The sequence below is a fragment of the Archocentrus centrarchus genome, chromosome 10, assembly GCF_007364275.1.
Source record: "Archocentrus centrarchus isolate MPI-CPG fArcCen1 chromosome 10, fArcCen1, whole genome shotgun sequence".
Lineage (NCBI taxonomy): Eukaryota > Metazoa > Chordata > Actinopteri > Cichliformes > Cichlidae > Archocentrus > Archocentrus centrarchus.
The window spans coordinates 1,305,948-1,331,672 of NC_044355.1; the positions used below are offsets into that span (position 1 = coordinate 1,305,948).

At 45.7% G+C, this 25,725-nt stretch overlaps 1 protein-coding gene across 2 annotated transcripts; it reads left to right on the forward strand.

The window, feature by feature from the left end:
- Positions 1 to 671: 671 nt before the first annotated feature.
- Positions 672 to 18,173, forward strand: tbc1d2 (TBC1 domain family, member 2). 2 transcript variants are annotated; one of them, XM_030739332.1, is made up of 17 exons: positions 672 to 903; positions 5,497 to 6,457; positions 6,553 to 6,667; positions 11,226 to 11,346; positions 11,445 to 11,560; positions 12,632 to 12,870; positions 12,959 to 13,228; positions 14,558 to 14,686; positions 14,799 to 14,909; positions 15,017 to 15,189; positions 15,400 to 15,511; positions 15,807 to 16,007; positions 16,099 to 16,286; positions 16,370 to 16,490; positions 16,564 to 16,749; positions 16,961 to 17,082; positions 17,351 to 18,173. In XM_030739332.1, the coding sequence occupies exons 2-17, from the start codon at positions 5,498 to 5,500 to the stop codon at positions 17,550 to 17,552; spliced, it is 3,366 nt and encodes a 1,121-aa protein (XP_030595192.1). In that variant the 5' UTR covers positions 672 to 903; position 5,497; the 3' UTR covers positions 17,553 to 18,173. The 2 variants fall into 2 exon arrangements, with proteins under 2 accessions (XP_030595192.1, XP_030595193.1); XM_030739333.1 differs by lacking the exon at positions 672 to 903 and adding an exon at positions 4,827 to 4,900.
- Positions 18,174 to 25,725: the final 7,552 nt, after the last annotated feature.

The window sequence follows — 25,725 nt, forward strand, 5'->3', positions numbered from 1 at the left end:
CGATGGAGGAGTTTAGTCCACTTTGAGGGAACATGACAACAGGTCTTGTGGTCAGTGTGACTGCTTTTAACATCACTGATGTTACTGCATTTAATCTGAATATGTGTTAGATTGTTGATTGATTGTTAGACTGTTATGTGTTTTATTTGTTGTAACTTTTGCTGCCCTCTTAGCCAGGCCTCACTTGGAAACGTGATTTTAATCTCAGTGAGACTTTTTATCTGATTAAGTAAAGTTTAAATAAAATTAATTAATTAAAATTTAATTTAAAAGGCGGCTTAACAAAAAAAAAAATAATTAGACTGGAAATGAGTGAAAAAGCATCCGTTGTCCAAAGAAGAACTTTGAAAGCCCTCAGAAAGCTGGAGATGTGTTGTTCCAGAGCACTTTAAAAATGAGAACAAAGTCTGGCTGCTCAGAAGCAAAATATGAAGACATGAGGGGTGGCTCAAGACTTTTACACAGTTCAGTAATGAAGTAAAGTTTACACTATTAAAATAAATACAGAACCTACAAAGTTACTCACATGTTAAATAAGAAAAAGGTTCCCATCATGTCAGTAATAATACACTTTATTTTGAAGATAAGGAAGGAACTTAAAAGTCAGTCTTATTTTTGAAAATCCCAACCGGAAGTTGCGTGTGTAGCGCCCTTCTGTGGGGCTGCGTCGCTGAAGGGTGCGCACCAGACCTGAGGAGCGGATGAGCAGGAGCAACAGAAAGTCAGAGTCAAAGGACACAAAGCAGGAGGCGGAGGAGGAGGAACAAGAAGCAGGAGAAGAAGTCAAGAAGAAGGAGTTTGGAGTCGCTCAATCTGATTTCTTCACACTGAATTTAACAGCTGCGGCAGCTGTCAGTCAAACAGGAACAGACCCGCAGGTGGGCTCAGGCCCCGCCCCTTCAGGTAAACCCTCATCTCTGTTTCTGCTGGACCAGAAGTAGTTCAATCTCAAAGTAGTCAAAGTTACAGTAGAATACTGCTAAGAAGAAAAAATACTTTAATGTAAAATATGTGCAGTAAGTACACACATGTAGGACAATTTCAAAGTATTTTTCACAGTTTTGTATGAAGTACTGTAGTAAGTACGTGTGTGTGTGTGTGTGTGTGTGTGTGTGTGTGAATGGGATCAGTGATTAAGCAGCTTTCCTGAAACCATGAAGTATTTGCTCGCTTCCTGTCAGCCTGCCGGTGTTAGGCTGTATTCTGTGACCGGATCTGCGGCGTTCCTGCCGGCTGCTCATGTTTCCAACACTTCATGCTTCAGAGGAGGTCCTGCTCCCAAACAAACCAGAGGAATGTTATTTATGATGAGCTGTCTGTGCTAACGGCTCCACTCTCTGTTTATATTTAAAAATTTACCTTAAAAGAAAAAAAAATCCTGTAGAAGACCCACGGGCCAAACATTTGAGCCAGAAAAATATCCCTGCGTCCAAAACGCAGTAAAAAGGCAGCATTATGCTAATGAAGCTACCTAAGCTGCGTCCAGCAGAGGGCGCTCTGTAGGTAGGCTAACAAATACCTTAAGGCAGGGGTGCCCAAACTCCCGGCCCGCGGGCCGCTTCCGGCCCCGCCCTTACTTCTGGTCCGTGAATTGATGTAAAAAATAACAATTTGGCCCTTTAAGTTACTTTTTTGACATTTCGCCTTCCCCTCCAATTAAGAGGATTAAGTGAAATGTCAAAAAAGTAACTAAAATGTACAGCACAGATGAGATGCCCACTCGCCTGCAAACACTTGCCAACTAACAGTAGTGAATCCTGAAAAAGTGTGACGCACACAGGAAACGAAGAATCTTTGCCTTCAAAGTAAAAGTTTTACTTTGAAAGTGAACGGACTCCGCCTTCACAGTTTGCTAACAAGTTTGCGTCTTAAACGCAGACCACAAGCGATCGCGGCAACCTGCCAGCAGCCAAAACCATCACGAGGTGATTTTTTTCAGTGCAGCACCGTAAACCTCTGAAAGCAGTTTCACCTAGCAACAGCAAGCAACGACTTGTAAACAATACACATTTTTCCCTAGCAACCCGTTGGCTATTATGAGGTCACTGACCGGCCTCTAGGCCTGTGTCACCAGGCTGTAGGAATCAGTGTCACAGCAATCACTCAGGAAAACTTGAACTTAGCGACCAGTGGTTGCTGGGCGGTTGCCAACTGGTCTTTAGGCCTGTGTGACTCTGTGTGGAGTTTCAGGGTTTCAGAGACGGGCCTGCAGTGCAGGTTCAGAGCAGAAGCATCGATCCCACAGTTCAGTGCTGATGGATAAGCGTCCTCTGTGCCGCCTGTTTCAGCATCGGACCCACAACATGACGGTCTGTGCTGTTCCTGTTACATGAAGTGACACACAGTCATTCACAAATAGCTCACAGTTGGAACTCATTCTGGAAGGTTAGAGTCACATGAGTGAAATATGACAAGTGTTTGAGGATAAACGGAATAATGACTCTCCCCTCGAATACGTTCGGTGGTTTGGCTTTTCGTTGGGCCTTCGGGGGCAGAGGAGTAAGATGTGAGGATGCCAGATCGACCAAATAAGCAGTGTAAAATATTAACAGCTACTTTCAGACATAAAGACAGTGTGAGTCATTTTATGCTCATTCAGATGGCGTGCTGTGGGTCACAGTGACCTATAAAAGCGGTCCCACCTGCAGCAGGGCACCTGAAACGAGTCTGCAGTTTGTTTTCTCGGCAGCACTGAAGCTTCCTGTTACGCTTTTGAATCAAATATGAGCCCAGCATCTCATCTGGAGCTGGGCTCCTCATCCAAAGCCTCCGTTATGGCCACGACGGTTTGCAGAGAGAGCGTTAATGGGGACTTAAATGACCGCTCTCTCCTGCAGGTTTATTTATTAGTGGAATCTGAATGTCATTTATAATGGCCTGAGAGCGCTTGTTATTCCTTAAATCAGTGGTTTTTAAGGGTTTTCCTCCCTATCTCAGACTTGACCCATTGTCCCATAATGGTGATGTGAAGCAAACACTCTAAATCCCAAGCCAACGTCCAAGGACAGCTGAAGCTCAGTGGCAGGAGAGCAAGCAAAGCGCTGACAACAGACTGGGAAACCTGGTCCAGGTGCCCATCTACTGTCCATCCATCCTCGGCTGTTATAGGGTGAGAGGAGGCGGGGTGCACCTTGGACAGCTGCCAGTCAGTTGCAGGGCTAACACAGATGCTTTGGGTTATACTGAAATTAAAATAAGAAACATCACTGGAAGAATGCCGGGCCTATCTAACACCATCACGGTGTCACTCGCCCTCTGATACCCTTTCACCTGCATGAAGAAGATGAACCTAATAAAAAGTCCAGAGTCAGTAAAAGATTAAACAGCATCTGGCTTTCTTGTCTAAGACATGTAACCAAAGCAAACAGTCCTTCCAAACTGATCAAAGGCTGTCTGGGAGAAACCCGTGAAGATAAATGGCAGCGTCACAGAGACGTGGATATTCCAGCTGCACACATGAGGGTGGGATGACCTGCCACACCTAAAGGTCACGCCACACCCACAAGTCATGCATGATGACAAAAACTTTAAACTGTGTGTAGATATGGATCAACATTACAGATGTTTTGCTCCCCTGGATCTGAACCACTTCCTGTAATTATGTCTCATTACTGTGGAGCTCATCAGGCTTGTGCTGATTCTGATGTTTCTTCAGGAGGAGGAGGAGGAGGAGGAGGAGGAGGAGGAGGAGTCCACTGCAGCAAAACAAACTCACCACTCTTTAAATAGTTCCTTATTTTTAGAGCTTCACTCATCGTGGTGCTCTGCTCCTGGACCACAAACATGAGTTTAAAGACTCAAACATGATTTAGACTCGAAACAAATCTACAATTAAATCCTCAGTAAAAGAAGAAAGAATGGACATAAAACTATAATTTAATAGTTCTGTCCCACTTTTTACTCTTCAGTCATTCTGTGACATGAAACACTTTAATAAGTTTAAACTAGATAAAGAACTGCACTATATTTAAAACATGTTTGTCATACTGATGATCTACACCCACTTTAATTGACCATGTAGCTCCATAAAAACATATAGTAAGCACTATATGATATATTAAGAGTGTGTACACTTGTCCATGCACGCACAATAAGACACACACCCAAAATAAAGCTGCCACTCCTCTAAACAGGAAAGTATGCAGCTGTTAGCCAGGAGCTTATCAATAACAATAAACCTCTTATTTTGCTGGTTGCAGCAACGCTGTTTATGGGCCCTTTGCTGCTACATAGCATTTTCTTTCTCTGCAACTGATTTTTAGTTTTACAACTTCAAAATAAAACCAACAAATCATCACTGACCCCAGGGGCTGAAAAAAAGAGAGGAAATCAACTGCAGTTACTCTAACACCCACCAGGGGCACCAGCAGTCAGTCAGTGCCCATAGATTCCCCATGTTAAAATGTCCAACTTTACAGCAGAAACAAACATGTTTACAGCCTGATACAAAAGGGCTGTGGCCTCTCTGACTGACAGATGGTGACACAGGCAGCTGTAGCTGCTAGCTGTCTGCTAGGCTTCAACTCAGCTAACTGGAGTCCCTGAACTGGACCTCTGGACTATGTTTGTGCTGTTGGAGCCTTTTTAATCTGACCAATAATATGGCTGCTGTGGCTTCATTGGACTACAGACCATCTAAGAAGTGTATTTCTAATTCTAGGACTTTATTTAATAATAAATTATAATTAGCAGTTATCTGTACCTGTGTGACGCCCCCATACAGTCTATGGATGCAACTTGATGACCAGGCTAGCTAGCATTAGCTTACAACTTGGCACTCCACCCTGTCATCCAGATATGGTCACTTCTGTCTCCAAAAAATCAACAGGGTGATGGCCAGTATGCTAATGTTGAGGCTTCTGAGGGCAGACACCAAAACCAATGAGTGACATCATGGTGGGTATGTCCATCTTTTATTTACAGGCTCTGTAGGATAAGCATGAACTTTGGAAAAAAATATGAACCTTTAATTTTGGAGTTTTCAGATCTTGACATAAATTTTCTGCGTTCACCTAAAGACAAAAATACAGGTGATATTAATGTTTCTGTGTTTCAGCACAAACTGATGAATATGTAACTTTAATGTAGATTTACTTTGAATTTTTCTCCTCCTGCTGTTTCTTTTTCAAATGCAGGATTTATTTCTGAGTTTGTCCAGCATGAAGTGACGTCCGGTGTTATCAATACAATCAGGTGTCACAGAACAGATCACGTCTTTCTTCCAGCAGATTATTGATGACCATCATCGTGGCTGTGCAGTACTTACAGTCAGCTTTAACTAGCCGCAGTCATATGATCAAACTCCCAAACATATTTTTTTGCAGTGGTCACTGATTTGGATGAAACTAATAAAGATTACACAATATTTTAAAAAATGTTGCTTATTTGAAGGGCATTGTTCCCAGATCCTGGAGCAGGATAAAAGGAAGACGCACTTAGCTGAAACGTCTCCTCACAAACATAATTAAACTCCCTCCTCCGTCTTTCTTTTCGCAGGATGAATGGAAGCGGCTCAGCAGGAAATCCCAGCGCTGCCTCGTCTTGCTCACTTCCTGCCCACACTAACGAGGGGACGCTGCAGCCAGAGCTCAGGATCACAGAGTCTCAGGAGGAGGAGGAGCAGAGCGGAGACACGGGCAGTCTGCCTGGGTCACAGAAGGGCCAGAGTCCAGGAGAGACCGAGCAGGATTCAGAAACTTCTTCAGAAGATGAACCAAATTCAGATCAGCCACAACCAGAGAAACTCTTTCCAGATCAAACCAAACTAGATCCTCTTCCTGTATCAGGAGATTCTGGTTTGGGCACAGATCAGAAGACCCTTGGAAAGCCTCTCAGACCGAAACATGAGCAAGAACCAGGAAACTCTCAGGACTATCAAAACCAGAAAGATCTTTGTCTTCCTCGGTTTCCTCCATCAAAGGATTTAACTGTCTTAACAGCTGAAAAGGAAGTCCAACGTGAGATGGAGCTCCACGGTTCTGAGTCCATAGACCAGAAAAGTGATCCACCTTCAAAGAAGCTCCTTATAAGCTCATCACAGAGGCTTCAGGACCACCCAGATCCTCCTCACCGAAACACCCAGAAGGCTGCCCCTCCTCCCACACACCAGCCGAGACACTTGGATCCTCCAGCTAAAACATCAGCCTCGACTCCACCGGCTCCACCCCTCACCATTGAGGTGTTCTGCGACCAGATGCAGACCAACCCACCGGTTTCTTCTCCGGGGGGGCCCAAACTGTGCGGCTTCCTGCTGAAGCAGGGGGGGCCGCTGAGGGCCTGGAAGCAGCGCTGGTTCACCTATGAGGACAAGAAGAACCAGCTGTTCTACTACCGCACACCAAACGATGTGATGCCGCTCGGGCGGGTGGAGCTCAGCGGCGCCACCTTCACGTACCCACTGAAGGCAGAGCCGGGCACCTTCCACATCAGGACACCTGAGCGCACCTTCATACTCAAGGTAGAAGGCCACGTGATGTTTAAAACGTGTTAAGATTTGAGTCAGGTGTGTTTGGAGACGTGGTCAGTGTCTTAATCCACCTCCACCCTCTCCAGGCTGTGACCCAGGAGCTGATGCTCTACTGGCTGCAGCAGCTACAGGTGAAGCGCTGGCAGCACCGACAGATGTCCACCTGTTCAGACCCGACGAACAACAACAACAACATCACAGGTGAGACGCAAACAACTGGTCCAACTTCTGCTAGATTACAGACAAATCTACTTTTATTTTGAAAAGGCTGGTGAGCTTCAACCAGCCAAAGCAGAGGTGGCAAGAGCTGCACTTCCTCTAACGTCCACTAGAGGCTCCAGCAGTGAGTCAGTCCCCAAAGACTCCCATGTTAAAATTACCAACTTTATTAAAGAAATAAACATGTTTACAGCCTGATACAAAAGGGGCGTGGCCTCTGCCTAGTATACAGCTGCTAGCTGTATACTAGGCTTCACCTCAGCTAATACCGTATCACCCCAACAGAGCACTTCACTCTCAGACTGCTGGCTTACTTGTGGTTCCTCGGATACTTAAGAGTAGAATGGGAGGCAGAGCCTTCAGCTTTCAGGCCCCTCTTCTGTGGAACCAGCTTCCAGCTTGGATTCAGGAGACAGACACCCTCTCTATTTTTAAGATTAGGCTTAAAACTTTCCTTTATGATCAAGCTTATAGTTAGGGCTGGATCAGGTGACCCTGAACCCTCCCTTAGTTATGCTGCTATAGGCCTAGGCTGCTGGGGGGTTCCCATAATGCACTCTGTTTATACCCCACTCTGCATTTAATCTCTGTCTCTCCCCCCTCAGCAGATGACCCCCCCTCCCTGAGCCTGGTTCTGCTGGAGGTTTCTTCCTGTTTAAAGGGAGTTTTTCCTTCCCACTGTCACCAAGTGCTGCTCATAGGGGTCGTTTTGACTGTTGGGTTTTCTCTGTATTATTGTAGGGTCTTTACCCACAATACAAAGCACCATGAGGCGACTGTTTGTTGTGATTTGGTGCTCTATGAATAAAACTGAATTGAAGTGGAGTCCCTGAACTGGACCTCTGGACCGTGTTTGTGCTGTTGGAGCCTTTTGGGGCATTTTTAATGTGACCAGGCTGAGCTCCAGCTTTGGTCAGTGAGATTCTGGGATTTTATTGAGATGTTACTGATTAGCAGGTGTGATAGCTAATCTTTCCTCTTGTACTAATGTGGTCCCTACTAGTCTCTGGAGCTTGAAAAAGGCGACTGGACTTCTTTTTGTTTCTTGAAGACGTTTCACCTCTCATCCGAAAGGCTTCTTCAGTTCTCAACCAAATGGTGGAGAGACCCAGGTATTTAAACCCCTGTGGGCGTAGTCCCCTGGAGGTGGTTATGACCCTCTATTGATCATGTGCGTGAACACATGTGCCCAGGTGTGAAGGGGGCGTGGGTCATATTTAATCAGTGGTTTCAGTTGAAACCAATTTAGGACTCCGCTCCATTGTTTCCTGTGGCCTATTGAGGTCACTGGAACAAAGGTGTGAATGGGGGTTGAGACGTCTGGGAAGGGAGCTCAGGACAGCACTGTAAGCGGGGGAAAGTTGGTGACGTAATCCACCTCCTCTGTTCAATGATGGTTGTTCACAGTGGACATAGATGGCTTCTTTCACTCCTCTTTCAAACCATCTGTTTTCCCTGTCCAAAATGTGAACATTGGCATCCTCAAAAGAGTGCCCTTTTTCCTTCAGATGCAGATGTACTGCTGAATCTTGTCCTGTCGAGGTGGCTCTTCTATGTTGTGCCATTCGTTTGTGAAGAGGCTGTTTGGTTTCACCAATGTAGAGGTCCGAGCACTCTTCACTGCACTGAACAGCATACACTACATCGCTGATCTTGTGTTTGGCGGGTTTGTCCTTGGGATGAACCAGTTTTTGTCTTAGGGTGTGACTTGGTTTGAAGTATACTGAGATGTCATGCTTGGAGAAAATTCTTCTGAGTTTCTCTGACAAGCCTGACACATATGGGATGACAATGTTGTTCCTCTTGTCCTTCCTATTCTCTGTAGTTTGTGTTTGGCCTTCATTCCTGTGCATCTTAGCTGATTTGATGAAGGCCCAGTTGGGGTAACCGCATGTTTTGAGGGCTTTCTCAATGTGTGTGTGTTCTTTATGCTTCCCTTCTGCCTTAGAGGGAACAACAGGGTCCCTACTAGCTCTAAAAAAACAGCATGGCAGCAGCTGAGATGCTAATGTTGAGACTTCAGAATTAAAAACCAGTGAGTTTCGGTCTCCGTTTTATATCCAGTCTGTGGTTTGTCTGATAGTTTCACTTCCTTTTCTTGTGATTCTCACTATAAGCTTCTTAAGAACTTTGCAGGTATGTCACCGTCTCCTTTGCCTTTTTCTTCCTTCTTTGGACGCTCATGTTGAGGAAGTGTGTGACTGCTGTGGTTTATCTGCGGTTTATCTTCCTCCTCCCAGAAGGAGTTGGGAAATCCTTCCATCAGGCATGGGAGTGGCTCATATTGACTCATTATTCCCTGAAAGTCCAAGATTGCGTCAGACTAATGGACGCAGCGAGTCGGCTAACGTGTGCTGACGGGTTCTATGTTCCACTTTCATACAAACAGTTTTCATTTCTATCAGAGAAGAAGCTGTTTTTTCATTCAGCGCATCTTCATAAAGTGCGGCTGGAGGAGTTTACAGGAGTGTGTGTCTCTGTGCTGCTCATATCCTCATCAATCATCCTAATTAGGACCTGAGTTTGTAGATCAATCCCAGCAGAGCCGTTAAAAAAAAACCAAATCCATCGAGCAGAGGAGCAGGTGGTGAAAATCACCGCTGCCTCCGTACTGAAAGGCGCTGAACCTGAATCCAGTCTGCTCTTATTTCTGTCACTGCTCATCATTTCTGAGTCATTCACCAGCTTGCAGATGAATTTCCTCCCTTACAGGCAGCCTGCGGGAGGCTATCATTCAGCGCTAAACAGGCACGCACGGGCTGAAGCTGATCAGAGCGTTTCCATGACAGATGCAAACAGGGTCCTGTTTACGTGTGATGCTGCACAACCTCTGACTGACTGACCGAGGTTGAACTGGAGCCCTCAAAGTACTCTGATACGCTCCTGCTGTTTCTTCAAAAATGGTTCTTCAACAAATTTTTTTATACTTTATAATTTTTCACAGCTCATTTTACAAGATGGTGAATGAGTTCAATCCAGGGCAGTGTTTGACACTGTCTTTGATGTCGCTCACTGGCGCTGAGGGTAGTTTCCTGTTGTGGCTCGGTTACATCATCATCGTCAGGACAGGAAGTGACCCTGACTGCAGATCAGCTGCAGGCGGCTGAATGAGAGGAAACCCTCACTGACTAAATATAAAGTGGCGGGCAGACACCTGCTGGAAGGACAAACTGAACTGCACGGTTCAGAGCTTCATTATTGTGAGGAGAAAACACGCCAGCTGAGGTGGTTCAGGCAAGAACACCGCCTCACCCAGGAGGGCGCTCCAGGCATGTCCTCCCAGGAGGAGGCCCCGGGGAAGACCCGGGACACGCTGGAAATATTATATCTCTCAGCCGGCCTGGGAACGCCTCGGTGTTCCTCCGGATAAGGTGGCTGGGGAGAGGGAGGTCTGGGTTCCTCTGCTTAGGCTGCTGCCCCCACAAACCGGCCCCAGCAGAGGAGGATGGATGGATGGATGGATGGGAAAACAGATTATTCATGACAGATGAAAAAGAAGAAAAAGTCTAATTCAGACAAAGACAGAAACATGAAACTGAACATCTACATCAGGGCTCTTCAACTCCAGGCCTCGAGGGCCGGCGTCCTGCAGGTTTTAGATGTGTCTCTGCTTCAACACACCTGAATCAAATATAGAAGTCATTAGCAGGACTCTGGAGAACTTGACTGCAGACTGAGGAGGTCATTCAGCCATTTGATTCAGGTGTGTTGGATCAGGGACACATCTAAAACCTGCAGGACGCCGGCCCTCGAGGCCTGGAGTTGAAGAGCCCTGATGTAGATGTTCAGGTGGAGAGCTTTCACTGCCCCCTGCAGGGTCTTCATGATAAGTCACAACCTGTGGACACACACACACACACACACACACACACACACACACACACACACACACACACACACACACACACACACACACACACACACACACACACACCTCTAATGCTAATCTTTGTGTATCTGAGAGCAATCTTGAGCCTGATTTTTCCAGGCGTGTTAGGAGGATAAGGAGATAAGCACCGACCTGAAGCGCCTGTAAAAACCTGCAGTGATAGATCACCAGAACGATGGCTCCTTATCTCCTGTGAACATTCCTGACATAAGTTATCATTCTTTCCAGAACGAAAGTGAAGGTTTGATGCCGGAAACACCACGACGCACTAAAACATCACAGCTCATGTGCTGCAGACACAGAAATGTTTGTGCCTAAACTTTGGCCTGTTCAGATTGACCTTTTAATTCAGTGGAAACATGAAGTTCAAACGTTCACGCCTTTGTTTGAACATGAAAACTGTGAAAACGTGAAGCCTTTCCCAAACCGTGGCCTGGAGTTCAGTGACCACACCCTCTTCCAAGCATACCCATAATTCATTTTGATGATGGGCAATACCTGTCCAGTACTGATTAAGTGGCAGTAAGACTGGCTACTCCCTGAATTGGTTAACAAGTACACACACACACACACACACACACACACACACACACACACACACACACACACACACAGAGTGTCTGATCAGAGTGCCTCCGTGTGTTTGAGCAGATGACTTCCTGCCAGTGTTGAAGAGCCCGGTCGGTCTGGTCGGGGAGGAGGCGGCCACTGTGCCGACGCTGCGAACGCCGCTGACCAACGTGTCACTCAAGCATCCGCTCATCGAGATCCAGTGAGTCACCTCACGTTTAAACGGCTCAGACAGCCTGAAGCCATCCACCTGCTGACTGTCGTTAAATAAAGTTTTATGTTTCCTCTCTCCGAGCACAGAAACTCAGTCCACAGTCTGCGTAAGAGGTCGTCCCAGGACTGGGGTCAGAGCGTGTTTCATGTAGAAGCTCCACCGTGGATCCCCCCGAATGCTGCCGACACCAACAACACCACCAGTACGCAGGCACAGTCCTACTAGCTGGATTTAGAGTGCACCAGTGATGCTGTTTGTATTTATATATGAAGCCAAATGACACATTTATGAAGCTACAGACGTGCCTTACAGAGATACATAAACATGGATGATGTTAAATTTTCTTTTTCTAAATTCAGACAAACTGAGATTATTGTACTCGGCCCTGAAAACCTCTCAAACAGATATTTACTGTGGATGGCCTCCAGCAGCTCTGTGAGGAACACGTCCTTCAGTGCACAGATCAGACAATTGTAACGGTCGCCTCAATGAAAGCTAAAGACCCGACAATAATGGAGAGGAATCCCCAACAATCAGACGACCCTGTAAAGACCTCATAGTCCCATATCACCCCAACAGAGCACTTCGCTCTCAGACTGCTGGCTTACTTGTGGTTCCTCGGATACTTAAGAGTAGAATGGGAGGCAGAGCCTTCAGCTTTCAGGCCCCTCTTCTGTGGAACCAGCTCCCAGCTTGGATTCAGGAGACAGACACCCTCTCTATTTTTAAGATTAGGCTTAAAACTTTCCTTTATGATCAAGCTTATAGTTAGGGCTGATCAGGTGACCCTCGTTAGGAATGTTTCCACCCCCCCAGTTTGGTTGAGGCAGATGGCGGCCCCTCCCTGAGCCTGGTGCTGTTGGAGGTCTCGTCCTGTTAACAGGGCGTTTTTCCTTCCCACTGTCACAAAGTGCTGCTCACAGGGGATCAGCTGATCATCGGGGTGCTCTAACACTGTAAGGCCTTCAGCTCGTAATATAAAGCACTTTAAGATGAGTGTTTTTGTGATTTGGGGGTCATGTTGGGGTCAGTGCTGTGATGCCCTCAGGTGGGGAAGGAGGAGGTGCATCGCCTGTGACTTCACGCTGGTTCCTCACAGTCAGTACAGGTGGGTCAGTGAACTGTGACCCACCTGTACTGACTTGATTTGGACCCTTCACCCCTCGTGTTTTCTGTTGTCCTGTAAATCAGCACCTTTATTTTCATCGTGAGCTTCAGCATTCAGGCCGGCGACTTCTTTTAATCCCTTCTTGTCACTTCTCGGCCCCATCAGCCCCCCGGACTCCCTCTGAGTCTCCGAGCCCCTCCCCTCCCCTCCCGTTGCTCAGTCCAGCCGACCAGGCGCCCCCCACAGATGGTGGGCAGTCACCGTCACAGGACAGGAAGGTGAAGCCCCGCGGCACGTCCACCTTACCGGTCCGCCGCAGAGACGCGGCGTCTCAGTCCTCAGAGCGGATAGGCCGCCTACAGCAGGAGAAAGAAATGCTGATGGAGGAGGTCAAAGCTCAGAAGGTGATCAGTCATTCAGTAATCATAAAGCTTTATTGATCTCTGTCAAACACAAACTGCAGCACCAACTGTTGGTTAATTAATCCACCAGGAGCTGGTGTGGATCCTCCACAAAGCACTGGAGGCGGCTCAGCTGGAGAAGCGAACCTGCGCGGAGTTTTTGGCAGAGGAGGGCGAGCAGGAACGTCTGGAGCTGCTGCGACACCGCGAGCGGCAGGCGGTCGACCTGCGGGGGCGGCTGGAGGAGGCCAAGGCGGAGGTGGAGGCGGTGAGGAAGAGTCTGGCCGAGAAGGACACGCAGGTGGCCGAACTGCTGGAGAACAACAGGATGCTGACGGAGAAGAACAACGCCAAGCAGGAGGTGAGGACGAACCAGAGGTCACGGTCACACTGACCTCCAGTTGGTTAACAGACTAATCAAGTTAAAGTAACCTGCACACATTTGTTTCCACGAGTGAAAGTGTCTCAGGTCTGCTGCTGATCCTGGAACGACTGCACATGGAAACAAAGCACGTGGTGATCGGACAGGCGATGGCTGCCTCAGATAACGGATATCTGTGTTCCTCTCCTGTCACGCAGGGAAACAAAGTCCCAGTTTTTCAGCAAATTAGATGAATCATAGCAAAAAAAAGTTTGAGGAAGCTCACAGGTCAAAGGGTGATTGAGCTCCGCGTCTCTCTGCTTTACTGCCGCTGTTAAAGCAGCATTAAACAGGTCGTGCTGGTCGGTGCGCTGCATCATTTAATTAGGCCTCTTCAAAGCTTTGGCTCGTACAGTCAGGCAGGAGCAACAGAGTTCCTCCAGACCCGGATTTTCTCCTTTTTCCAGTTTATGCCTCCTCGTCTCCTCCATCCTCCTGCCTGTGACCTGGAAATGAATCTATGCACACAACCTGAAATTCCTCAGGAGGAAAGAGGAAGTGTTTTCACCTTAACCTGTGAAGAGGCGTTTATGATTCAAACAGCTTGTTGAGGCCTAGAAAGACTTTCCATTCCTTCCTGCTGCTGTGCTACCATCCTCACAGGATGGTAGCACAGCAGCAGGAGTCTGTTTTTATTTTTACATTTTTAAAATTTTCACTCTTTTCAAAGCCAGGCTGCATGCTTGACTCCCTCAGGGTTTGATTTTTAAATAGAATTTTAATTCTATTTTATACACGACCTGCGCTGTGACCTGATAGCTTAGTCAGCTGCGCCCCCCTGTGGTCAAACATTGAATCTCAGTCAGTCAGCAGCTGTTTTTCCTGCCTGAACCAAAACAGGACGACAGGGACCGGAAGGCTGAAATGAAGCTGAAGGATTTTTTATTCTAAGTTTTGTGAATATATTTTATGTGTGTACATTATATATCTAACACAGGTGGGCTTTCAGTACTAATTATTAAGCTCAGGAATGATTCCTGTGTTTGTTGGGAGGTCGATCTATTTATTTTATATCAGGCTGCAGTTAATGATCGCTTTCATCACAGATTAATTCACACCTTCCTGACCAATCAGCAGACTTTCAGAAATGAAAGCAGGAAATCATCACAGCAGAGAGGCTGAAAGCAGAAAGTTATTGTGAGGTTTTTCTTTGTGTCTGAAATGTGTTGTTGACTCACCACCTGCAGCAGAATAAAAATACTCGAGTAACTGTACTCGGATCCTCGGACCACTGAGAACTCTACTCACTCTACGACCGTTTCCTGTCAGGTGATCATAAAACTGTCGGATCAGGTGACGGCGTGTCTGTCAGACCCGCGGCGCCCCGGCTCGTCCTCCGGCGGCAGTGTCAACTCGCAGACTCTCAGGCAGCTTCGACAGGAGAACGAGAATCTCAAGGTGACGCGCTGTGATCGATTATTAGAGTGTAAAAGGTTGCGTCAAAATCAATCAGTTATCAACAGTGAAGGAAGAGCCTTTCGGTCTGAAACCTCTGAGTTTGTGTCCTCAGGATGACATCGAGGCGTATAAAACTCAGAACAGGTTTCTGAACTCGGAGATCTGCCAGCTGACCAAACTGTGGAGGAAGAGCTCCGAGCAGGAGAAGAGCCTGATGGTGAAGGTCGGTCTCACTCCATTTCTTTCCATTTAAATGCTGCTGTAGGCCAGCTGCAGCGCACAGCCAACCGTGATTAACTCCCCTTTTTCCTGCCCTCTGACCCGTGGCAGTGTGCTTACCTGGAGGCCACTAACTGTCAGGTGGAGAGCCGTTACCTGGGCATCCTGCGCAAGCTGCAGGAGATCAAATCTCTGGATCCGGCCCAGCGGGAGGCCGTGCAGAAGATGATCGAGAACGCTCTGAAAGGAGAGCTGAAGAGCGTCACGAAGCTCAGCGTGGACAGGTACAAACACCTGAACAGCAGATCGGACAAAATAACAGCAACAATCTGCTGCTTTCACATTTAAGAGTCAATCTTTCTGTGCTCAGTAAATATTAGTAAAACTCAAAAGAAGAAACTCCAAATAGATTTTCTTGTGACTCTAATAGACCAAAATTTTCAGTAGCTTCAAACCTGTTAAATTTATTAAACGCACCTGTGCTGTGTCCTCAGGGATCACGATGAGTACGGCTTTAAGATCATCCCGGACTACGAGGTGGAGGACATGAAGCTGTTGGCAAAGATCCAGGCGCTGGAGATCCGCTCCCACAACCTGCTGCGCCAGGTGTGAGAACGTCTGCAGCCGCTCGTCCAGAGGAGTTTATTTAAACACTGCGTGACCCTCTGACAGGCTGCAGTAGGCCTGCAGTCACTGCTCAGGGCTAAAAAATCATCTTCTTCTTTCAGGCTGCTCCCTGTAGGGGGCGCCACTGCAGCATCCTCCTCTGTCACACCAACCCTCTGTGGTCTTCCTCTTTTAGCTCATAAATATTTAAATATCTATCCTTGTGTTTAGCTGGAAACACAACAAAAGCCACGATGTGTATGTAGTAACAAGCGTTCTCCGTTTGTCCCTGCAGGAGGGTTTGGAGCGCCCCCTGCTGAGCCGCTGGGCTCAGTACCTGGCGGGCAGGTCAGACGATGACCTCGGCATCTCACCGGAGCTCAAAGCTCTGGTACGTGAAGGTGTCCCGCGGGTGTATCGGCAGAGAGTGTGGCGCTGTCTGGTCCGAGCTAGAACTTTAACGATCCAGGAGCACCACCCGCAGCGCTACCAGCGGGTATGGCTACACGGAGAGCACCTGATCCACACCTATGCATAAGTGGCTCCTCCTGTTGGGAATGTTGGTAATCCACCTGTTCTCTTTCCAGCTCTGTGAGAAGAGTCGGACATCTCCTCATCCAGCCTCCAGGCAGATCCAGCTGGACCTCCATCGAACCCTGACGACCCATCAGCACTTCTCCTCACCGTCCAGCCCCGCCCTACAGCAGCTCCACCGCATCCTGTTGGCCTTCTCCTGGCATAACCCCGCCATTGGCTACTGCCAGGGACTCAACAGGTCAGAATACTACAAGTTTATGTCTGAGTACTTCTGAGGACCTTCCTTCCAAACACAACCTCACCTTCCATAAATGTCCTCAGGTTGGCGGCCATCGCTCTGCTGGTTCTCCAAAGTGAAGAGGACGCCTTCTGGTGTCTGGTAGCTGTGGTGGAAGCCATCATGCCTCCTGACTATTACACCAAGAACCTGGTGGCCTCTCAGGTCAGGAAACACGCTCACCTGCTGCCAACTGTTTGTGTGTTCAGTGGGGCTGATCAACAGTCTCTGTGTTCAGGCTGACCAGCGCGTGCTGAAGGATTTCCTGGCGGAGAAGCTTCCTCGCCTGGCGTCTCACTTTGAGGATCACGGCATCGACGTGTCCCTCGTCACCTTCAACTGGTTCCTGGTGGTTTTTGTGGAGAGTCTGCCGAGTGACATCCTGATGCCCCTATGGGACGCCTTCCTGTACGAGGGCACCAAGGTACCACACACCCAAATGCACCATGGCAGAAATATAGATGACGCCTGAATGCACCATGGCAGAAATATGGACCTGTCTAGATCTAAACGAGTAAACAGCATAGCTGTGCCACGAGTCATTTACTGACTTTCCTCCTCAGCATGTTCACTACATGTGGCCTTTAATTGTGCAGTGTGAGTGTTGTGTTGTGAAATGTGTGTTTGTGCTGCAGGTGATCTTCAGATACACTCTGGCTCTGTTCAAATACAAAGAGGACGACATCCTGAAGATCCACGACAGCGTGGAGATCTACCAGTATCTGCGCTTCTTCACTAAGACCGTCTCCAATACCAGGTACGCGCTCGCCTTCTGCCACTTGAATCTATCAGTTGTATCCGTTAGACTATCGGCAGGTTTTAGTGTGTTAATAAAAGTACAGTACATGAAGCTTCAAAGTCTTTAATGAAACCTTCTGAGAAGTTTTGATTTTATTGCTCAAAGTAACGATTTAGAGAGTTTGGGAGCTGGTTTACACAAAGTATCTGCAGCTCCCAGAAGCTGAGCAGTTTCCAGTTTTTGTTGTGTTGGTGGTCGAGTCCACGATGCATGTGTGTTTGTGCAGGAAGCTGACCAACATCGCCTTCAACGACATGAACCCGTTCCCCAGCCGGCTGCTGAGGAACCGGCGAGTGCTGCACCTGGAGCGCCTGCAGGCGGAGCTGCGTGAGCTGGAGGAGCAGCAGAAGGAGTTCATCGCCGAGAGCGTCGTACGGAAAGACAAAGAGCTCAACATCATAATGAGCGAGGACGACGAAGACCTCTGAGCCCACGGGACCCTTCATCCACTCACGACGAGTGAACGTGTGAGGTTTTTATGAGTGCGTGAGTCTGAGAGAAATCCACGAACTCGCTGTTAACTCGTTCCTTTCAGGACTGCGGTCAGTTTCACTGTTTCTACCAACACTACAAGAAAACAGGCTGAATTTAAGGCAACACAGAAGGAAAAGGAGAGAAAACACCTGCAAAACTCAACACGAGTGCGTGCACACACACACACACACTCTGAGGCTTCACATCACTGTGAAACATGACTATGACGCCCAGTCGGAGCTGGTGATGACATCACTGACCTGCTGACGGACGTTCGCCTTCTGCTCGTGACAGCACAGCAACAGTAATATTCTGAAACAGGCCATTCTGCACAATGAGTACCTTTACTTTTGGTACTTGAAGTATATTCTCATGCTAATACTTTGTACTTTGTGCTGCACTGAAAGCTAAACAGATAGCCTGGTTGAAGCTCCCTGGTTAGAAATACTTTCCAGTGTTTTATTTTGATCTGAGTGTGCACTGATGTGAGGTGTACGTGTGTAAATGACATCTTCATAACAGGACAGTCACATGATAAAACTGACATTTTTATTTTCTCAGTTTTGTACATAAAGACCTGATTTTCTTCATTTTTAAGAATCATTTCCTTTATTTTGTGTCACCAATATGACAAAGTTTCAGATAATGATGCAAACAACTGAAAAACCAGTCAGACATAAGTGGGCTTTAATAAAAGGTCCTAAAACTGTCTGATTGGCTGCCCCACAGACTGTACATAAAGATGGACAGAGCTGCTGTGAAGCTGCATTCTCTTTAATGGTCAGCAGGAGGCAGCGTCTCTGATTGTATAGAAGTCTATGAGAAAAGAGTGCTTCTACTTTCACGTCTTATCGAATCCAACGTGATGTTCATTTGGTGAATTATGGTCTCGTTAGATTCACAAAGGACGATAAAGAAGGGGGTGATCTGGGGCGGGGCTACCACACATTTCTCAGTCGGATCGTCCCCGCTCTCATCACATCTGGTTTCAGAACAGCAAGCTGGTGAAAACACTCATCGAGACTTTCAAAATAACATTTTAGCCTTTGGAAAAGAGAAAGTAAACTGCTGTGAGCAGCTGAGAGCCTGCTGACAGTCTTAGATCTCAGCAGCCTGACTGACACGAGGTTTTTGTAAATTATCAGCAGCTCGTCGTGGTCATGTCTGCACGCCTAAATGCACCAAGCTGCTGCCTTTGGTCAACAAACAGCTGAATGGGTGTACCTAATAAAATGGTATTTTAAAAATGTGCCACAATACGGCAAAAAAACAGATTATTGTTCATTATTTTTAAAATATATCAAAAAGCAGATCAACAGAAAATTAACTGGCAACAATTCATCAAACATTTTAAAAAATATTATATATATTTTTTCACTTCCTCCTTTGTGTCCTGTCACGGTCCATATTTGTATATATTTCCCTGGTTGGATTTTGACATTTAAAAGCTTAATCTTGAACTATGATGTATCATTTTATGATTTTCTGGTGTTAAAATGATGAATCCATCAATAATATTCCGTGGATATAAATATGAGGATTGTGTTCACGCACAGATACCGAGCCTGAACAAAGACATCAAGCACATATTCAAATTTTCCATTTTATTATTTTTCTTAAAAAACAAATATACATAAGAAATGATAAATATAAAAAAACAACCCAGAACCAAAGAAAAAGTTCTTCAGTGTTACAAACCACTTCGTACTGCAGAGAAAACAAACACTAGTGTTACACCTGACAGTTAAACTCGCGTCGCCTAAAGTCTTAACTTGTTCTTGTTGCTATGACGCCGTCCCCCCTTCCCTCCATCTCCCCCCGTGAAGACGAGACGCGTCCGAAGGAAACAAAGATGTCGGAGTTTGTAGTGCTGTGGATCTAACAGCGGATTATTCACACCGTACGAGGACGACGCGCTGCGATGCGGAGCTGGAAAACATGGACATGCAACTTTTCTTCAGCGCCGGCCCTTCACCGCTCCGATCAGGGTCCGAGGAAGCTGGGAAACGCGCTCAGGTTGCCTCATTTAAACACCTACGACTAAGGTGAGAAGGGCGGCACGTGAAGGACGAGTTAAAGATGCTCCAATATTAAAGAAGGACCGCTCTCAGGGATCGCCTCAAAATCATGTGAACTTTTTCAAAACAGAAACTTTGTGAGTGGTTTGTTGGCGTTACTCAAAAAGTTGTGGACAGATTTAAAGAACCTGGAAGTCCTTTGGAGTCGATCCAGGTCTGGATTCAGGAATTTCTGAAAGGATGTTTTCTACTGCCGTGAGATTAAAAAAGAACATTTGGAGTGATATCAAAGAGAAACACATGATCTTCTCATGGAAATATCACAAACTAGTCGGGATTCAGACGTCCTTCCGGATCCAGGGACTCTAATCCAGGTTCATGCATTAATCTGGATGGAATTTACAGCCTGAGCCCCTCAGTTATTGTGGTTAACTAAAGTAAAGGACTGAAAAACATTTTAGTTGAAATAAATAACTCTGTGTGAGTTCAGTTTATGAGCGGCAGCCAATCAGGCAGAAGGTGCCCTAAAGTGGGCGGAGCTCTGAGGTTTGTTTCAGCCAGAGGATGAACTGAGGCGTTCCCAAAGCTCCGGGATAACTTCCATAAGAGTTATTTTGAACATCAGGCCGATCATTCCAGGAAACTCTGCAACTAAGGGTGAAGGTTTAAAACTTTTTTATATGTGAGAAGTGAAATATGCTTTCATACACCATAACTGCCCTGTGCCTCGTCCTGGTTCTTCCTTCAGGAAGGCAACATGAGTCTGGCTCTGTGGTTTTAAAGGCCAAAAAGGTTGTTTTACTTTGATTCCCCTCACTGAGGAGGGAACTCTGATATCAGGAACTAAAGGTTCTGCACAGATCCCGGGCTCGGGTTGGTTTTTGGAGTGGATCTGGATCCAGCAGTTTTTGGAAAGGTTCTTGACCTTCTGAGATGGGACAAAAGTTGACTTTGGGCATCATTTCTTCACAAATGCCAAATCAAAGTGACATTAGAGAAACAAGTGAATCCAGAGCCAGTAACCCTGGAGCAGTGGAGGAATTTTTTCCCTCATAAAACTGGACAATTTGTTTGGTGTCACTGTCGCCTCAGCAATTTCCAACTGACGCTTCTTTTAAAAGCACTGCTTTAGTTGATCCAGATGTAACAGAAAAATAAAATAAAAATAGCTGCACCCTGTGTTTAAATCAAAAAAATTAATAATCCACTGAAAATAATGCGAGTAAATCATGACATCATCTAATTATGACAACACGGGATCGATGAGTCGACAGAACGATTCTGATTGGAGCATCGCTAACCCACAGCTCACCTGTCGACCCTACGCCTTCAGCAGGCGGAGCTTGACCTCTGCCTGCTGATTGGGTGGATTGAAAATTGGTGAATGAAGCGTGTTATTGATCAGCAGATGAGGAAGAGGAGCTGAAATGTTTCATTCCAACAGGTTAGCTGAACTTCTTTAGTCAGCATCTTTCAGCCTGATTCTCACATGAAGTCCAAAAAAACTGAAGAAATCTCATCAATATTCCTACTAAACTCCAAATATTTAACCGTCACCATAAATGAGCTGCTGTTGTACCTTAATCATAAATCATTTCAAATGGACGGTCCAAAAGGGTTTTACATAGTTTTTTTTTCCCCACCTGCTTTACGAAACTTTTCATTGACGCTTTAGAGGAAAATTCCTTCGCTTCACTGAAGCAGGAATCTGAGATTCCTGGAGTGACTTGTTAGAGAGGAAGTAAAGATGAAAGGAGCACACGAGCGAAACCATCGACTATCTGAACTGTCCTGAATTTCAACTTGACGTTTACAGTCAGCAGGAAAAACTCATAAAACAAAACTGCTCTGTGACCTTTTTTTTAGACTTTCAGCACCAAAACGCCTGCAACAACACGAAGGAGGTCACAGCTGTAAGGGTGTATTTGCCTGCTTCCTGATTTCTTAGTTTTTTGCATGGATTAACTGACGTTTTTTTTAATAAAGTTTTTAATAAAGAGTTCAAAGAGCAGCACATCTGTCAGTCTGAAAGGGTTACAGAGACATTTCTGAGGCTTTGGGACTCCAGAGAACCACAGTGAGAACCGTTATCCACACCTGGAGAAAACCTGGAACAGTGGGAACGTTCCCAGGAGCGGCTGGCTACCAAAATTACTCCAAGAGCATCGAGGACTCATCCAGGAGATCTCAGAAGAACCCAGAAAAACATCTAAAGAACTGCAGGCCTCACTTTGCTCAGCTAAGGTCAGAGTTCATGATTCAACAATCAGAAAGAGACTGGGCAACAATGGTGTCCAAGGAGAGACCCTCTGCTGACCAACAAGAACACAAAGGCTCGTCTCACATCTGCCAACAAACATCTGGATGATCCCCGAGACTTCTGGGAAAATATTCTGTGGACTGACGAGACAGAAGCTGAACTTTCTGGAAGGTTTGAGTCCCGTTAGCTCTGCAGAAACTAACACAGGGTTTCATTAAAGAACACCACCAGTCAGACATGGAGGTGGGAGTGTGATGGTCTGGGGCTGCATTGCTGGAACTGATGGAACCAGGAATTCTGCTCTACCAGGAAACTGAAGGAGAACGTTCAGCCATCAGTTTGTGTCCTGAAGCTCAAGAGCACTTGGGTTATGCAGCAGGACAAAGATTTTAAAAAAAAACACCAGCAAGTCCACCTCTGAATGGTTTAAAAAACAAAATGAAGGTTTTGGAGTGTCCTTGTCTCAGTCAGAACTTAAATCAGATTGAGATATTTTGAAATAACCTTAAACAGGCCGTTCATGCAGGAAAACCCTCCAATGTGACTGAATTAAAACAACTGTGCAAAGAAGAGTGGGCCAAAGTTCCTCCACAGCGATGGGAAACGCTCACTGCCGAGGGTGGGACAGCCTGTTATTAGGTTTATGGGCAGTTACTTTTTCTCACAGGGTAGGCAGGATAACCTTTTTCTCTTAATTAATGAAATAAACATTTAAAAAACATTTAAAAACAGCATTTTTGTATTTACTCAGTTTATCTTTGTCTAATGATCTCAAACGTAACTGTGACAAATATGCAAAAAAGGGGAAGACGACAGAAATCAGGAACGGGGCAAATACTTTTTCACTGTGTGTAAGATGTTAAAACGCCGGCTGCACGTCAGCTTTAGTTCAAACCTGACCGACGTGTCAGCTCGTGGCCTTCGAGCCTTCAGGATGTCGGTGAAGTCATATTCTAAACTTTACGAGTGTTGCCGGTGTTTTAACCTCTCCAGACTTTAACTACAGAGCTGAGAAATCCTTTATCAGGTTACCTTTACCTGCCCCAGGTCTATGGAACAAACTCTAACTGAAGAGCTCTTACTTATTTGTTTAAATAATCTCCAGTCAGGTTTATTTAAATGTGTCACAGTAACAGGAAGTTTCAGAAAATTTACTGATAGTTTTACGAAAACATGGCTTTTACTTCAGAGCCCTAAAATGATAACTGATAAGACTGGCTGAATATATATTTTAGGGAAAAACACTCCATTTAGGTAGTTAACAGTGGCTTAAATCCACTGAGCTTTACTTTCACCCAAATTTTCTTTATTTACAGGAAACTTTAGAATTATTCTGATAAAAGTTTTAGACTTGTAAAATAAAATACTGCCGTAATATCTGCTTCTGCTTTTCTTACCGCCAGCTTTTTACATTAAATTTGTCGGTTATTTATTCACATCCAGCTGTTTGTGTTTCAGCAGACACTCAAACCAAAGCCATGTGCTGAGGATTTTACTGTTTTCATATCGCCACATGATTATTTTCCAGCTCCTTTGTGTCATTATTCAAATCTAGTGAAGCTTGTTTCTGCCACTAAAAAAAGAAAATGCCATCCATAACTCGAAATTTCGAGTTAAGTATCTCAGAATTTCGAGTTAGCTCTGCCAATCAGGAAGCTCCGTGAAGGGACGTCATTTCCTTGTTACCTGGAAGCAGGAGGCTGAAGGCATCAGCTGTCCAACATGAAACATGCAGCTCTTATTGGCTAGAAAGTCAAAGATCACAAACCTGACGAGTTTGTTCACGTTTGCTACACACTGCTAGCTTACATGCTGTTGCTACCCGATTTTGAGTGCGCATGCGTCTGCGTCATCTGCTTCCGGGTAACAGGGAAATGACCTCATTCACGGAGCTTCATGATTCGCAGAGCTAATTTGAAATTTCGACTAATTAGTGAAATTTTGATACATAACTTAAAATTTTGACTTATTAACTCAAAAGTTCAATTTATTTTCTCTAAACTATAAATTTTGAGAAAATAACTTTAAAATTTTGAGTTATGGATAGCATTTTTTTTTCATTGACAGAAACAAGCTTCCATTGGTCTGTCTATAAATTTGAACCGAATACTTCAAATAATCCAATTTTTCTGATGTTGGAATGAAACTTCAGTTCCTGCAGTCGGGTTAATCTGCCCAGCGACAGCGGTCACATGGTCCAAACTAAACTAAGTGTTTCTGAGAAGCAGGAGTTAAATATTTCCTTTGATTGCTCTTACAGTTACTTTCTTTTTGGGACGTTTAAACATGAATAAATGTGTGTCTGTGTGTGTGTGTTAATATCTGAGCTACGAACACTGTTAATCTAAAATACTTTACAGCTACTTTAAACGGACGTCAGTGATGAATGAACTCCATCTTTAGTGCAATTAGTTAACATGCTCGGAGCATCGAGTGCTACGACTGCGTCCTCGCCGCCGCGTCTGCAGCTTTTTAACACGCATGCTCTTATTGTTTCAAAGCTGAATGTCAGAGTGAGGTCCAATTTCTGCACGCGACGAGATTTCCCACAGCAGCTCGTGAATTTGTCTGATTTCTTTTTTTTTTTTGGAGGACACGCTCCTCAGTTTGGCCTCACGTGGCTGAAACTCTGAGCGGTTTATCTGTCGAAGTGAGGGAGGTGTTTGGCAGAGACAAGGTGCGTGATGGGAACAGTCGCAGCCTAAACGCCGCCGGTCAGAGCCAATCAGCTGCAACCGCTAACATCTCAGGAAAGAAAACTGCACGCAGATGTTCATCATCACAGCCACAGACATCAGATCAGAAACATGTCAGCAGGTTGATGTTTGAACAGAACAAACTTTAAACTGACTGAATCCAGAGAACGTCCAAACTCCAGACTGAACCAAAAGACTTCTTCATCCTTCAGATGTCTCCATGGGAAAAGCTTCAGATGCAGGACCCTTTCTACTGCAGTCTGTAAAGGTAACTAATCCAAATGTTGCTCAAATTTTAGTTCAGTTTTCTAATAATGTGAATGAAAATCTGTCTTTCCACTCCAGATGCAGGGAGTTAAAAAATGAAGCCCATGCTGCAGTTCCTCTAATGTCCAGCAGAGGCTCCAGCAGTGAGTCTGCTCCCATAGACTCCCATGTTAAAATGTCCAACTTTACAGCAGAAATAAACTTGTTTACAGCCTGATATAGAAACTGTTTTGGTCTTTATAGCTAATAACAGCTGTGAGGGAGAAGAATTCACCTGTTTAAATTGAATTAAGGCTAGGGGCGTGGCCTCTCTGACTCACAGGTGGATGGCAACACAGGCGGCTGTAGCTGCTAGCTGTCTGCTAGGCTTCACCTCTGCTAACTGGAGTCCCTGATCTGGACCTCCCTCTGGACTGTGTTTGTGCTGTTGGAGCCTTTTGGAGCATTTTTAATGTAATTATCTGACCAATAATATGGCTGCTGTGGCTTCATTGGACTAACAGACCGTCCAAGAAGGCGGAGCTCCAGTTTGCTGAGTGAGATTCTGGGATTTTATTTGGATGTTACTGAGCGCTGATTAGGTGCTAAGCATCAGACAGCAAGGAGGACAAGAATGTCTTGTCTATGTGCTCCAGTGAAGAGACAAAAACTTTGCTTTTCAAGAACATTTCCAGGAGCGTCCCAGGAAATTCTGCAAGTTCTTCAAGCCTGCTATGATGTTTTTCCACAGAAGGTCCAAAGCCAGTGACACTGGCTAACCTACCTCTGTAGGTTTCTAAAACTGATGGGTCTTTAAACCCTGTAACACACTTAATCAGCCAGTGAGTGCCCCCATAATACGGGATTGAAACAAATGTTCAGGAGCTTCAATTAAATCCTGGCTCCT